This window comes from Zonotrichia albicollis, chromosome 10 (assembly GCF_047830755.1).
Source record: "Zonotrichia albicollis isolate bZonAlb1 chromosome 10, bZonAlb1.hap1, whole genome shotgun sequence".
In the NCBI taxonomy this organism is placed as follows: Eukaryota; Metazoa; Chordata; class Aves; order Passeriformes; family Passerellidae; genus Zonotrichia; species Zonotrichia albicollis.
The window spans coordinates 24,542,196-24,557,862 of record NC_133828.1 but is presented as its reverse complement, the minus strand read 5'-3'; the positions used below and the strand labels follow the sequence as shown (position 1 = coordinate 24,557,862).

General features: G+C 41.5%; 1 protein-coding gene across 3 annotated transcripts in view; it reads right to left on the bottom strand.

Annotated features, from left to right (window-relative positions):
* The window catches only part of NFE2L2 (NFE2 like bZIP transcription factor 2), a 25,595-nt gene extending 9,928 nt beyond the window's left edge, over positions 1-15,667 (bottom strand). The window contains exons 1-2 of one of the 3 annotated variants that reach the window (XM_074548436.1): positions 15,189-15,416; positions 8,237-8,370 (exon numbers count right to left, since the gene is read on the bottom strand). In XM_074548436.1, coding sequence (XP_074404537.1) covers positions 8,237-8,248 — 12 coding nt within the window. In that variant the 5' untranslated portion in view covers positions 8,249-8,370; positions 15,189-15,416. Of the gene's footprint in view, positions 1-8,236; positions 8,371-15,188; positions 15,417-15,532 lie in introns of those variants that run through there. The other 2 variants (XM_005484102.4, XM_005484103.4) reach the window with 2 other exon arrangements.

Here is a 15,667-nt window from a genome sequence, read left to right as displayed (position 1 = left end):
GTGCTAGTGACACTTAAAACCAAAAGGATGGGTTGTTTTGTTTTTGTTACCACCATGTAACTGAAAAAGAGCCCTCCTATTTTCAGTCTGAAAAGTTGTACATAAATACAGCAATATTAGTCTTAACTTTGAATAACAATTCAACTAATTACTCTTAACATAAATGGGCGATATGGAGGAAGTGTTCTTCTGGTCAATATGCTGATATGTAGTATCTAACAGCACACTGATTTAAACATTAACCTGCCATTTAAAACTTATCTATAATTTCAACCAATGCTTTTAGTAATACTTCCCTTTTCAAGAAAAAAAAGTATTGTGGTCATTAGTCCAAAGCCTCAGGTTAAAGTTAAGGGAGTCAACACTGACAAGTGATTCACTGAGGAATGAATCACAACCACAAGCACGCGGTAATGGCAAAGAACTCTTAAAAAAACCCTTGCAGTCTAAAGCAAACATTTTGCAATTTTGTTCCTTTAGCCTCCCCCCAGTCTTCCTCTTTATTTCCCCGCCCTGTCCAACGCCAGCACACACATACGCAGAGGTACCCACACAGGCAGGCATTCTACCTCAGGTTCACCACTGAAGCAATTTTCCCCTTCTACTGTGAAAGTATCCCAGGAGTAACTGTGTACCCGATGCCTGGAGTGCAAAATTAAAGCTATTAAAACGTGCCCTGCTCTCCTGTGCAAGGGCAACGCGCTGGGTTTTAGGTGCCTCAACATGATGTGCTGGTCTCAGAAAGACTCATTTGGAGAGACAAGTGAGCACAGAGTGGCCTCTAAACTGGAACACGTGCACTGAGAGTCCTGTGAGAGATTCATCTGACCCAGAGCTGGCTGCTGCCCTTCAGAGCCAGGCTGACCACTTCCCTGAATATCAGACACATTTACAGCCTCATGTGACAGCCTCCACAAGCACCCACTTGTTCTTTCCTCCGTTGTGCAACTTCTTGGATTGCATCAGAGGAAATGATGGGCTTGGCAGAGCCACGGGGCCTCAGGAAGAGCCCGGGCTGTGCCCAGGAGGGATTGCAGCGGAGCTTCCCCCTCGCCTGCAGCTCAGCCCCTTCCCTCTGAGCACCAGCGCCTCGGCCAGGGCAAGTGCACTATGGGGTTCAGCCTGGGGATTACTGCCATCCTACATTCCTAACTTTGGAGAAAATGGAGAAAGACTTTTCCCAAGCAGACAAACAGCGATTTGATATTGGTTGATTTTGGTTTGATTTTCTTCACAATTTTGAAGACAGAGAAACAACTTCTCTCAACAGAGGCCATGTTTGCTTTCCCATGATCCATGTAGGCAGGAGGTGCCTTGTACTGATGGTTTGATTTTTCTGTTCATTTAGTGATATGCTCTTCCAACCACATTGATAGCTTAGTTTGGACATATAAAGGCACTTTTAATAAGATAAACATAAATGTTAAACAATTCACATTAAGCCACCATCTGGCCCTCAATGGAAATTTTCATGTTTTAGATTTACATATCAGCATTTGCCATCTGGGCAGAGTCTGTTATACATTTTATGAGAAAATCTCTGACTACATTGTAAAGTTTGACAATTAACTCTTATTGCTCCTAAGCAAATGTTTGCAGAAGGGTAAACAAAGGAAAGAGACCCTGTTTTCATGTTACTTTCATGGACTGACTTCCATGCTTTAAACAAAATGCTAATCTTTTGTTTCATCCCTGTCTGGTTTATCTGACTGGTTTTGGTGCTGTTTGGAATGTGAGCCATTTACAGGTAGCCTTGCTAGAATGGAAACATCCAGCAGCTCAAGTGTAAGCAGATAAACAATCTCAGCACCTTCAACCCATTGTAAACTATTCCCTGGATACAGAGCACATTGTGAGGTTCCTGCATTTACTTCTCCAGTCATGCCTTTTGCACCATAAATTGAGATTACACGAGCAGAATCTCCCACCAAACCAGGATTTGTTTTCCTTTCCCATGATGTGTTAGCACCTAACCCCACAAACACAGATGGTTTCCTATGACAGCAGGAGTCAGCAGAAGAGCAACAGAATCAGTGGCCGCTGCATCCAGCAGGGAGCTCAGGCCAGCACTGCAGGAGGAGCAGGGAAGCATTCCTACAGCTACCCACAGAAACAGACACGGCAAAGTATCCCTCACTTCTGCTCTTATCACTTATGTTTTCCAGAAAGTGAAGGGAATGAAGAAAAAAGCACCTTACATTTCTGCTTTAATTAAAAGAAAACGTGTTGGAAGTGAGACAAAGTGTCTCAAGGACCTGAGACACTTCAAGGCAAGAATGAAAGAAGGCCATCAGGTAATACTGGCAGCATCTTATCACTTAAGAAAAGCTCAGTGGAAGCAACAGCTGAAGGTTTTCACCTCATTGTTCTTTAGAGGAACTGATTTTGTTCAAATAATTTTTAAGATTTATAAATAATTTAATATTTTCAGATATTCTCTGGCATTTCCATAACTACTGTTTTGGTTTCTAAATATTTTTCAAGCTAAGTTTCTTAACTACAGCTTACAATTACAGAAGAAAATTCTGGACACATAAGCCTCATGTTTAAGGGAGCACAGAAAGCAGATAAAGTTAGCCCAAACCCTAACTTTTTTAAAGCAATCAAGAAGAACAGGGAAAAGGGAATGACAGAAGTTGCTTACACTGGTGGGCAGAAGGATACAACAGCAACTTCAGATGTCTGAATTCAGGGTTTGGAAGTGTGACAGAACAGACAGCTGTCAAACAAAGCCACATGACAGCAACCTGAGATTTGTGAATACACGAGGTCAAATCCCTGACTGCCCTGCAGAGCTGTCTGCTGTTCCCACCAAGACCTTCTGAGGAATCTGGAAGGAAACAAGGTGCTTGGATGGATGGAAGGGGATGAGGATTTTTGTCTTTCATACCTGTGCCACCTAACACTGGTGTGACTGTACTGACACTAAACCAGTATGTTTTTAAACCAGGTGCTTCTCTTTCTTTATGCCCATTTCCTCTTCCTGGTCCTAAAGTCTTTGGATGCCTGAGCCACAAAACACTCTTAAAGCCCTGGCAGGCCAACTTACCTATGAAAGGATTCAGAATGGGTTGAAAACCCCTAGCTTTAAAGAAGTGATATTGCAAGAGAATTTTCACTCCCTGTCTGTATAAATAAACCTGTTAAATGCTGTCCATGCACATTGTGAGGTTGGTGCATTTAGTTCTCCAGTCATGCCTTCTGCACCATAAATTCATTCTTCAACATTCATCAACACACATTCTTCTGCCCCAACAGAGGCCAGGTAAGATCAGTTCCTGAAATGTTAAAGTCTATGTATGCAAATTTCTATTTGCTCCTAACAAACATCTCATAGTCCAGACTGTACCTCCCACTGTATTACAGCAAGCTATCTTACTAAATGTCTAGTTGTCAGGCTCTATACTTATAAATTAGATTAGTCAAAAATTTCTTGGCTGGATTGTCCAGCACTCTTAAGCTTCACTTCAAGCCTTGTCTAAGGGCATTACTCTGACAAAGATTGGGAGAAGTTCTGCCTGCCTGGAAGTACAATTCTGGATACTACTCACCCATTCTCCCAACCCTCACTCCAGAAACAACTCCTCTGAGATGTGGATTATTTATGCATTTTACCTGAAATGTCATCTTCCAGGAATGGTATCAACAAAGGCTAAGTCTATAAGTTATATATACAGTTCTCAATATGATGGTTTTCTTGAAGGCATTCCATGGCAAGCAAGCTTTCCAAACTGCCAGGGAGAAAATACACCTTGTATATGCCTTGTAAAAAGCAAGGTGTATATATACATATGTCTTTTCACCCTGTGTAGTGAAAAGATAAGTTTCTTTAAGCCTCAAGAATGTTAAATGAGCAAGAATATAACTGCAATAAAAAACAGCTGTTGAAGGCTGTTTATGGTCATTAATTTACTAGCTTTATTTCAATTCCAAACCCTGCAAATCCTAAAGCTAACAGTAAAGCGAGACCAAAGCAGCTAAAGGAAAACACCTACATCAGAAACACAGCAAAGAAGAGGAAAGGGAAGGGCACACACAGCTTACTTCTTCACCCTCGCAAGTCTTCTCTTATTCTGCAAAACCAATCAGTCCCCACCGCCCTGACACTCCTTAAAACACTGGGCATGTGCAAGTGCCCCGCAGCACAGCAGCAGGAGCGCCACTCTCCTCTCTGGCTCAGTCTCATCACCAACAGTCAAATACAAATCTATGGCCTTTTTCCACCACTTCTGCTCGGCTCTGAGGTGACCATTTATGGTACAACAGATCAGGGCACTCTTCAGTGCTGCCAATCTTACTGCAGAAGACTGTTTCATGATCTATATCAGACACTCCAGAAGCAGCTGTGCTTTTCTAAATTGTTTGATCAATACATATTTGAGATGATGGGTTTAAAACAGTAGTTTAGTAGGAATTTAATACAGAGTGTTGGTTTCCAGAGGCTGAATGAGATCTGGACTGATCTTACCTCAATGTACTTAAAAAAAAAAAATTGAAATCCCAAATCCACAGTCTCATTTGCATGGTTTACAGAAAGCAAAATCTTTAGTTTGACATTGGAACATATTTTCTTTGTCCAGTACCTGATTTTTTCAAAGTTATCCTCTAGTACTGAGGACCAGACCTATCATGCATTGTTATTTGCCCCAAATTCCCTTATTTCTGCCTTACTCATAAAGAAAAGACAGAGTAAGGTTTAACATGGTGAACTGATTACAATTAATTTTTCTTGAATAAACTGAATTATACCCATATTTACAAGTGCTACCATGGCTGCTCAGAACAAGCTATAAATGGCCATGGTTGTCATCCTGCTTCTTCAAACTTAGTCCTAAAACTCTTGACATCCCAGAGTGCTTTCTGAAGCATTCGTATCTAAAGCAGTGAGCCATATATGTTTTCAGAGCTTTGCTGTTCTAGTTAAATGGGCTCTGCTTTTCCCTTTTTAGTCTTAATTATATTGTATTAATCCAATTTTCCCTTTTCCACAGTTTATTTGGCTGGTAGTGTTGCAGTCCTTTACACTCCAATTCTGAATCCTTCTTTCAGCCTAACAGAGTTATTGACTTACTATTTCTTTACCTTGCATCAGCAGCATTACAAAATTCAGTCAATAAGCACAAAAAAAGTTAATATGTGTTCAAGTTACAATCTATTACACAAGTTGCATCATGGACTTGGGAGGCCGGCAAAAATACGGGATTGTTTACCAAGAATGGGTTAGTCTGTCTGTTTGATTTTGCTTGATACATCAACAAAATTCTGCTGTGCTGCCCCAACAAGTAGAGAGAGCAATCCTGCTGTGGCTGACTTTCTAGCTGCTGTCTAATCACCCTGTACTGCTCTACACAGATCCATTTTGAAATGTATTCAAACAGCAGCCATCTCAGACAGACCAGCTCTTCCTGAAACAAAATACGGCTTTAATGCCTTTATTTGTGTTTGGAGGGTTTTTTTCCTTCCCAAGTTAAAACAGCATCATAATGAAACAGGCATTTATTGAATTTTGTCATTTATACAACAACAACAAAACCTTATATGTAAACAAATAATATGAGAAAAATACTGCTGATCTTTCAACCACAGGAATACAAAAGCCTTTGCATCCCACTTTAATTTAACACAGGTAACTGTTTTTCAAATATTGTAGGTTCAATATAGAAAATATTGTCTTTAAGCTATTCTGCTATACCCAGCCAAACATGTACTCTGCAGACATTGCCACAGGATACTCACTAGTTTATACACAAGAGGATTTGTTTACAATAATGGCTCAGTCATCTGGGAAACATGATCCAGTCAAATTATAGAACATTCTTTTGTCCAATCAAACAAATCAGGAAGCAAAATGAACATAGGAACAGAGAAAAGAACCTAAAAACTGCAAACAACATTAGTGTTGTAACCTATTAGCCACTATTGTGATTTCACACCTTTTGGAAAAGCAGGTTTCAAACCAAACATGAAAACTGTGTGTTTGAGGGTCCATATTTTCTCCAGGATTATGTCTTTCTTGTACTACACGTTTTCACTGCCTTGGCATCTCAGTAAAATCCCCATTTCCAGCTGTCGCTTTGCTGACGGCTGGGCAGGTCACAGGGACAGCCCCAGCTGGGTCACTGCAGCTGCAGCACGGCCGGGATGGGGACACTGCACACTCCAACACCGCGGCAGGCACATCTTGTCAACCCCCACCCCACTCATCTCACAAGCAACTTACTTTGTTCTTGCTGTTTGTGGACCCAGCTACAGCGGCAAGCAACTGGAGTGCCTGGTGAGTTAGAAAGCAGTGAGGTTCACCCAGTGTCCTGGCAGCACACACCCAGCAGCCCTCCTTCAGAAACACAGACAGCTGCTGTGGCTGCATCAAGGAAATTCCACACAAACACCTCATCAGCCAGGACCACTATCTTAAAACTAAAAGCTTAAGAATAGGGTTAAACTGCAGGGAACAGTGTTTGCTCCAGATGTGCCTGCATCTGCCAGAGTACACAGGTACACAGTCCCCACTGAAGTCTGTGGGGGCACAGGTGTTAAAACAGTGAGTCAGTCCTGCAATTAACATGCCCTTCTCACATACATAATCCATACAGACAGTGCTGGGAATTCAGTCAGTGCACAGTTCTCACGAAACAAGCAGGGTGGGAGTTTTCTGAGTGTTCAACCTCCAATACACTTCTTATTTAGTTTCTGCAAGGGGAAAAGAAACCAAACCCAGAAAAGAGGCCAAAAATACATTGCTATTCAACTGCTTACCACTGGGCAGTACAAAATCATAACAGATTTGAGAAAGGGATACCCAGAGGGGCGCATTTTAGCTGTGCTGGCAATATTTTTCCAAAAGAGTAATTCATGGTTAAATGGCACTGTGAACAGCCTTTATTAGTGACATACTTCAGTCAAGAATAATATCATTCAACCCTGCACTATTGACCAAGAAGACTCTGCCACAATTTACACAAAGCATCATAGAAATAATTTTTTAATTTTCATTAAAAGAGTTCATATAGCTTTTCCCTTTTCTGTAGCCACACCAAGACACTTGAGTTATCCTTCTATCCATAGAATGAAGCCAGGGTAGATTTTACTCATTTTCTTAAGCACTTGTAATCCACACATTTATCTGCAAAAAGCAAGCCTCCAGAAATCATCAGCCCCCACAAGGGCTTCAGCAATCTCTTTCACATGAAGGTCCTGCAAAGTTAAACAACTGAATCAGAAAGCTCAGTAAGGGCCAAAAAGTCAGGAATCTACATGTCAATTTATAATTTCTTTCCCCAATAACAGCTTTTGCTTATAAAAGGTAAACCCACTGAGGAAGTGAACAATAACTGGGGAGAAAACAAAAGCTCTGTCTGTGTGCTGCATTCCAACCCTCACTTTTCAATTTATAAATCCTGAAAGCAAAAGGATCTAATTTACCTTCCAAGGCATAAACCAGAGTAGGTAAATGGTTTTACAGCTCGTGCCAAAGTAATGCTCAACATCTTCAAAAGAGCAACAAAACTGCAAAACTCAGCCGTAAGTAACTGTCCTTCTGTCCAAATCAAGGGCCTCCACCACCCACCATTTTCCTCTTTTATCATGTCTGTTCCCTTGGAGTACACAGGAGAACTCATAGCCCATTTTATCAAAAACTCTCATCCCAAGCTTCATTTTGAATTTAAGATAATTCTGTGGGTCTGACCTTAGTGACAGTTTCAGAATAATCCGAAGCACTCCATTAACAGTTTTATTATTTAAGTGGCTCCCATTCTTCACTTTGCAGACAAAAATACACTTTGAGAGATGAAAGATGTCTAGAGATGTATGCACTAGCTGTCAGCTGAGCAAAGTCTCCCAAGAGTGGTCAGCACAGCCTACACTCCTGAAGTGATCGATGATAAAGGATTACAAATCAAGCCAGAAAAGATTCCATGGCACTACAACATTTCACTGAGTCACAACAATTCATACTAGTTGAAGAACTAACCTGGTAACATTCTAGTTCAAATACTAAAACCAAAATAGAAAGCACAGTATCAGAAGTCATTGTGCTGTAATTCTCTGTGGCAACCTGTTACAGCTGCTACACAGCTATAAGGCACATTAATACAATGTGCATTTCCACAGCCAAATAATTAAATTTAAATAATTTGGAAGACCAGCTGTCAGAAATTATAATTTAAATTCAAATATAAGTTCTGGTTTTCATATTATTCTATTTTACTAGCACCATTTTTTGTTAGAGACTTACTTTTATTTTCATCCTTTGGCATCTTAAATCGTACTTGTTTCAAAAGTTTACTCAGGTTTGTTCGATTTCTTTTACAAATATCAGTGGGACAATCTTCCAGAAATTCCTCAGATGACACAGATCTCAAGACCCATCTACAGCAGAAACACAGCCAAGTGTGAATATAATTCTGTGTCATAAACCAGAAAACATGTCCATGCATCTCATGTCAAGTAATTCACAGCAGAATGCACCAGGGTCTACAGTACACTTGTACCAAGAACATGACTACATTATCTGCGCTGGTACAGACATATCAGTGACTCCTCCTGTGACAGTGGTAAAGTCAAGCATTAGTGTCACAAAATGGGGTGGAATGCCCTACTGACAGGTCTTGGATGACCTCTGCTGCTACAGTGCCCATGTTCTTCCCACCATGAGGCATCCAAAATTCTCACCCTTCTGAGCTGAGCTGCACCAGCCTTCAGAGCCACCCACTCATCCCTGTCATCCTCTCTTGTCCATTGTTCTGCTCCCCAGCTGACTGTGGCACACGTCATCTGGTCACATAACTGCATGCAATCCAACTGGAAATACCCTGATTTAGAACAAAATTCAGTCTTCTTACCCAAGAGCATGTAACTCAGGCAAGCAGCTCCTGAAGGCAGCAGGAAGGAATGATGCAGTGTCCCACCCTGGCTGGCTGCAGAGCAGACATTAAACTGGCCCTCTCTCACAGGGGGAGCTGCAGCATTCCCAGGGGCACACCTGCACCAACCACATGCTGCCTGGGAATTCCGAATGGGCATCTCCCAATGGGGAGCCCACACAGCACAGGAAGCATTCCACTCTAATTACAGAAATAAGTAGCAAGGTACTCATTTTGCCACAAGGTTTCAAACAAACAAAAACCCCCATAATCTTATTATCATAGCTCTTTACAGCAAAACGGTGGTGATGACCTGAGCAGGAAGCAAACCAAAGTCACAGCAACTTTTCACATAACTCAGCTGTTGAAAAGTCACTGCTTTAACAATTTGTAGGTATTAATTTTCAAACACAGCAAATAGACACACCCTTAATCATAAAACAAACCTCCTCTCACAGGCACACTATCAACCAAGCTCCTTCTGAGTCAATTTCCCAAGTATGCAAACTTTGTTTCGCAAGCCGTCTCCAGGAGTGGAATTTTTGTTATACTTACAAGAGACAGCATGCAAAATCAATACAGCAAACAGCAATAAAACTTTGAAACTGCAAGACAGAAGTGGGGGCATGGAGGGAAAAGGTGATATCTTTATATTTCATAGCAATACAGAGGACACTTCCTTAAAAGGTTTTAAAGAGATGGTTTCAAAGTGATCTTACATAACTTTGTTGCTGCAACTTCAATCTTAAAGGAACTTTCTTTCCCTTTCTCTTCTCTTTTTTAACTAGATTGCTAATAATAATACTGCAGAAGTCAGGCTAAAAGTCTAACTGCAAGACATGTACAACATTGAGTGGTTTCAACTCCCTCAGTACTGCAACAGCATCCACAACTATGACATACCTTATGAAATGGTTTAGGTTTAGTTCACATTTAAAGATAGAAAACATTAATAATCATTTACATCATTTACAGTACCTTCCAAATAACTTTGATAAACAAACATTGTTTTATATTCCTTCTTCTCAGTATAAAAACTGCAGCTGATCAGGCCAAAATTACAAATCTGAACTGACATAATAAAAAACTTCAACTGTAGTGCATAAATTGCAGCCACATAAGTATTATTTCTAAGCTATACCCATTTTACTAGAGCTGTGCCAATTAGTACTTGTGCTAGGTTTAGTAATATATTACTGAACAGCAATTATACTCTGCTGGCACGACAATGCTAACTTAACTTTCAGTTATTAATACTGATTCTTTCCTAATAGTTTTCCAAGATCTCCAGAACAATATGTCAAAAATCTAAATATTTCAAAGTGAATATTAAAGTGAATATTAACATATAAATTAAGAGGCAAATACAAAACCAATGTATTGACATGTAATATTGAAAAATCAATGTGTCACTGAAAGAAAACAGAAAATATTTCACCAAGAATTCAAACCAGCAAAAGACAGAAAACAGAAGATCCTTCATAAGACAAATGCTCCTCTTCAAAGCACTCAAATAATTAAACACTTCTATCTGTGCTAGATGTTGCTACAGATTGCTTGGTTACCCTAATTAATATTTAACTTAAATGTATGCTGCCAAATTAATACTTAATTTAAATGTATGTTTCTGAGAGACTTTGCTTCCATTTGAAATGGCCACTGTTGGCATACCCATGTCAAAGTAAAACTAAAGGAATATTAAAACAAGATAATATAATAGGGAATATATTTTTTAATTTCCTTATTTTAAATAGTAAAGAAAAATTAAGAAATATGTATCTAGAAATAACAGATACATAAAAATAGGTGTTGCTCTGATTGTTTCACTACTGGGCTGCACAGAGCATTATCATTAAACTTTCCTAAAGTGAAAGAGTAAAGTACTATAAGATAATTAAATTCTTGCTACTGCCAATTAATACACGACTGTCGCTAGCTTTGCTTTTGCCATAGAGAAAGCCATTACTGGGTAGGAAAGCTGAAAGTACACAATGCCTATCTTGAATTGAAGGCATTTTCCAGTATCTGTTCCAGATAAGCCTTCTACTGTTTTCAGCAGTTTTATACACCATAGACAGCACTGCTGCCTTCAGTTCTTACTGCTGGTTTAATTGTTTACCTTAATGAAACAAATATGCCATAAAAGAATTGCAGTTGAGCAACCCTGAGCGGCACTGTGGTTCACTGTATATCAGTCATCCTTGGATAACACAAATTCAAAGTCACGACTTCCAGCTCCTCCTTCCTCCATGATTTCTCATTGGTCATACTGAAATACTTGCAGAGGTAGCAAATGAAGTGTTTTCAAAACCAATTAAATCAGTTTACTGCTGAGAAAGGACTAAGCCGACCAAGGTGTCATATTCTTTCCCCTTCACCTAAAGCGGCATTCTGTGGCACAAAGTCCAACTTTGGTATAATAAACTGGATCAGAAAACTGAAGACTTCAAACCCTTTCAAGTTTTCTAGGAATGTGCTACATGAAAATAATAGGTTACTTAGAGTTGGAATGAGATGGAGGCCAAAGCAAACTTTAACCAGGTGATTAACCCAGAGACTTTGCAGGACTTCTTGCTGGCTGCAACTCAATCAGCAGGGGATTAATATTTAATTCATGCCAGTGGGTTACTGCCTGAACTTGTACTGCACTGGCTTCAGCCAAGACAATCATTGCAAATGCACCACACTTGCACAAATTGGCCTAAATTTAGTGAATGCTTTAGCAATTTTAAAGCTTATCTTTACAATTGCAAAGAGAAAAAAAAAAAAAAAAAGAAAGAAGGAGTGCTCAAGATACAAAAATCAAACTAATTTCTTCTTCACAGTGAGTCACACACCCAGTGTTACAGGTTGGGCACATGTGGCATCACTTGCTGGCATCTTCATCTGGACTTTCCATATTTTCTCCTTCTCCCTCAAGTTCACCCTTTTCTGAGGCTGCAGTTAACTCTTACCATTCTCCTTATAAAGTCTGCTGCATTCCAAAAACTCCAACAGCTTTCACTGTTTTCAATTTTCTTAATTCTACTGAAGGAGCAAATACAACAAAATTTTACAACCACATTTGAAAAACTCTAGAAAGGAATAGCATGAATTGATTTTACTCAGAACAAATAGTTCACTTGGGTCCTTCCACTTCTAGTGGTCCTCAACATCACCTCACAAAGCCCAGCATACTCCACAAAGGTATCTGACATTTTTTTAACAAAATAAATTCAAGATGCTATTGCTACATTCATTTCAGTCAGGATCACGGAAGTAGCAGTACCAATCAAACAGGTATTTTTCTGCTTTGCAAATTTAAGAGGTAAAGAAAGCAAAAGAAATCAATCCAGTATTCAAGTGCACAATAGATACAGTAATAATTTTCAACCATTTCCTTGTCTTTCAAGGTTATACATAACCTACAGCATTCTTATCCAGGATGAGTAACGTCTCTATTTTTTCAATTAAAAAAGAAAAAGAATAAAGTAAGAGACAGAAAGCCAAAAATTATTCTTGCCCATGAACATTAGCGGGAAGTGAACACAAACCTTCCTAACCACCCACACATTCCTACAAAAACATCTCAGCTTCTTTAAAGCACACAAGAACAGCCAGCTGCCTTCTGCTTACAATGGATGTTCTTTTTTGTTCCAGTTTGGTCTCTTTCAGACATTTCCCAAAAAACTTTTATAGCAAATTTATTCTCTGAGTGCTAAATATTAATTTCTTCAAGTCAGACAGTCAGGTTTTCTGAGACAATGCACTTGCATTTCCCCCAGTTTCCAATACAACTCTAATTTCTTGGCACATTTTAAAGACATGCTACAGAACAGGATTCATATGATGGATATTTACTACACTCATAACAATATCCATTAGCTGGTCTCCTGAATGGATTGACAAGATCAGCTCCTGCTAGGCTACATTCATTTCAGCCAAATATGCTACACTGCATTACATCTAACACTGGCTTCACCAAAAGATATTCTTTCCTGAGTTTTGAAAGAAAGAAACCTCTGCCAATACAGATAAATAGCAGGTGAGCACAGAACTAGTGGAAATGTCAAAATAAATGCATTTTTACTTAAGGAACTGCTTGTGATACTCCCTCATGTACTTCCTCCAAACTTGTCCTACATTTTAGTAGATAACAATATATTTAGAAATATGGGCATTTCTGATTTTCATCCATTAATAGGTGTATCTACAGATACATTGAGTAGATATTCCTATTCAATAATGTCATTAAATCTCATTATCAAGAAACTAAAAAAAAAAAACCAAAAACCAACAAGCCAAAAAGCAAAGACTCGCTGCCAGCCCTGAGCGGGGTACCTGTTCAACTTTCCCACAAAATGTACCCTCGTGGAAATGAGAGGCTATCGGAGAATAAAAACAAACCCACTCACTTGACAAATTAATGCAGCAGGTCAAGAAAAAGAAAAGTATGTGTAATTCCTCATTAAAGCCCTCTGTACTGAGGAGATCATACTGATTGACCTGGAGACTCTTCAGGACAGCTTTCTAGGCAGGAAAACCCTAACAGATACATTTGCATTCACACTCAATTATTTGTCCCCTTGGCTTTGCCAGTTGTTGCAATTAGTCTTACTTCCAATCTAGCGCAACTCATGGTTTCATTGTGTTGGAAAGGGAATTCTTTTTGCCCTCTTGTCGTGAGGCTCAAAATTTAATAACTAAGTGGCTTGTTTTTACAAGGTTACAAAAAACCATTTCAAAAATTTCACATTTACTGACAAGTTACTAAGTCCTGCCTTCTCAAATGTTATTTGAAACATCCAGACCACTTGTTCCACTGCAATCTTATTTCTTGGATGGTTTGAGGTCCATGTAGGCAATATTCCATTTCACCTCTGTGCACAGAAGTGCATCCTCCTTCCAGGCAGAAAGGTACAACAAGGGAATACTTTTTACAGGAATACTGCAATAGTTTACAGGAGTACTGCAATACAGGCAATAGTTCTGCTGACTCCCCCAGAAGTACATAGCTAAAAGAGGAGGTTTTGTATTCTGCTTAAGGAATTTGATCAACCCCTACCACACTTACCTTCACTGCTAGGTACACAGACACTATGAACACCCTTCCCATCTGCTGGCTTGCAAAATCTGAGGGGCTAAATGCAGATTGCATCTCCCCTTGTTTATTTTGAGTGAACATTTTATGGTACAGGGAATGTGAATTTTCCATTCAATGTATACACTTAGGACTATATATGTCAAAGATGATGATAAGTTGCTATCTAAAAAACACACTGCCTTTTCAGGCCAGGTCTGCAAGAGAAGCAATCAGCAGCTGCCGAGCTCAGATAGGAAAAGTGCAACAGGTGGCTTAGTAAAGAGGGTTTAACAAAAGCAAATGTGTAACAAAAGCGAGATTTCTGGAGGAGAAGTCACAGTGGATTGGGGAAGAAGGTACAGAATCATATACTCAGGAACTGGCCTGTTAAGAGTACCTCAGGAATGAGGCAGAAAGTGTCTGGATAATAGAGGCAAAACCAAATTCTTACGTAGCACCGGCCAAGACAGTGATTTCTACTGTAGTATTTGCCAACAAACGGAGGAGGCAAGGTAGAGGTCGTGGCTGTGCTACCCAGGGCTAGAGAAACAGATGGCCAAGCAGTGTTACAAGCAGCCCAAGAATCTAAAGGAACTATCCAATGAACAGAAAAAGGTACATCCAATACTGCTGAAGTCATATTACCTGTAGGAAGCACTCACTCACATATCCTAAAGCATAGACAACGTCAGAAGAAACTCTACTGCATAGCATACGCATAGCAACACACACTAGAAGAGCATCACAACACTTGAGACCTAATTTTGCGATATGAAAAGAATTCAAGCAGCTCCAGAACAATTTTTAATTATTACTTCTTTAAACCTAGCATTTTGTTGATAAGGATATGTTTCTATTTCAAACGCCCAAGAAAAGCACAATTATATAAATTTATAATGTCGTTCAATTATGTTTTCAGCTATTCACACCGCTCTTGTGCAACTAGTTTGTAACACAACAGCACTGAACTCCCCCAGGCTTCCAGAGAAGAGGCTCCGCAGCACACGAGTACGAACCACAAACACCTCTGAGCCCCAGGACACTCGCCCTGGCAGAGACCGCTCCGGCTGCGCCTGCCCCGTGCCCAAAGCCCCGCCGGGGGTTTCCGCAGGCGGAGGTGCCGGGGCTCCCCCAGGCCGGGCTCCGCGGGCTGCGTGTGCCAGGCTGACCCGGAGCCCAAGGCGAAGCCGGGACAGCCCGCGGTTGTGCAACAACCCGGGAGCGGGCCCGGGCCGCAGCAGCGGGAAGCGGCGGTAACTCACCCGAGTGCGAAGCCGGAGCGCTCGGGCCCGCCGGGGGCAGCGACTCGAGGCTGTACCCGGCTCGGGCAGCCCCTGCGGCGCCGGCGCCTCCCCAGCCGCTCCCTCGGGGGCGGCCCCGGCCCCTGGCCCTGCCCGCGCTGCCGAGGCTGCGGGCGGCGGCTGCGGGCGGCCCTCGCTGACCCCGGCCCGGCCCGGCCCCCGCGGGCAGCGCGGCCCCGCCCCTACCGTGACTCAGCACGTTCCGGGGGGCGGGCCCGCGCCACGTGCTCCGCGGGCTCGTGACGGCCGCCCCGCCCCTCGCCCTCACCGGCCGGGCCCCCCCGGGGCCGCGGCGCCGCTCTCACCTGCGCGGCGGCGGCCGCTTCAATCTCCATGGCGCGGGGCCGGCTCAGCGAGGGCCCGCACGGCGCGGCGGCTGCTGCTGGCCCGGCACCTCCCGCCGCTCCGCTCAGCGCTGTTTGGGGACGGGGCTGCGCCTG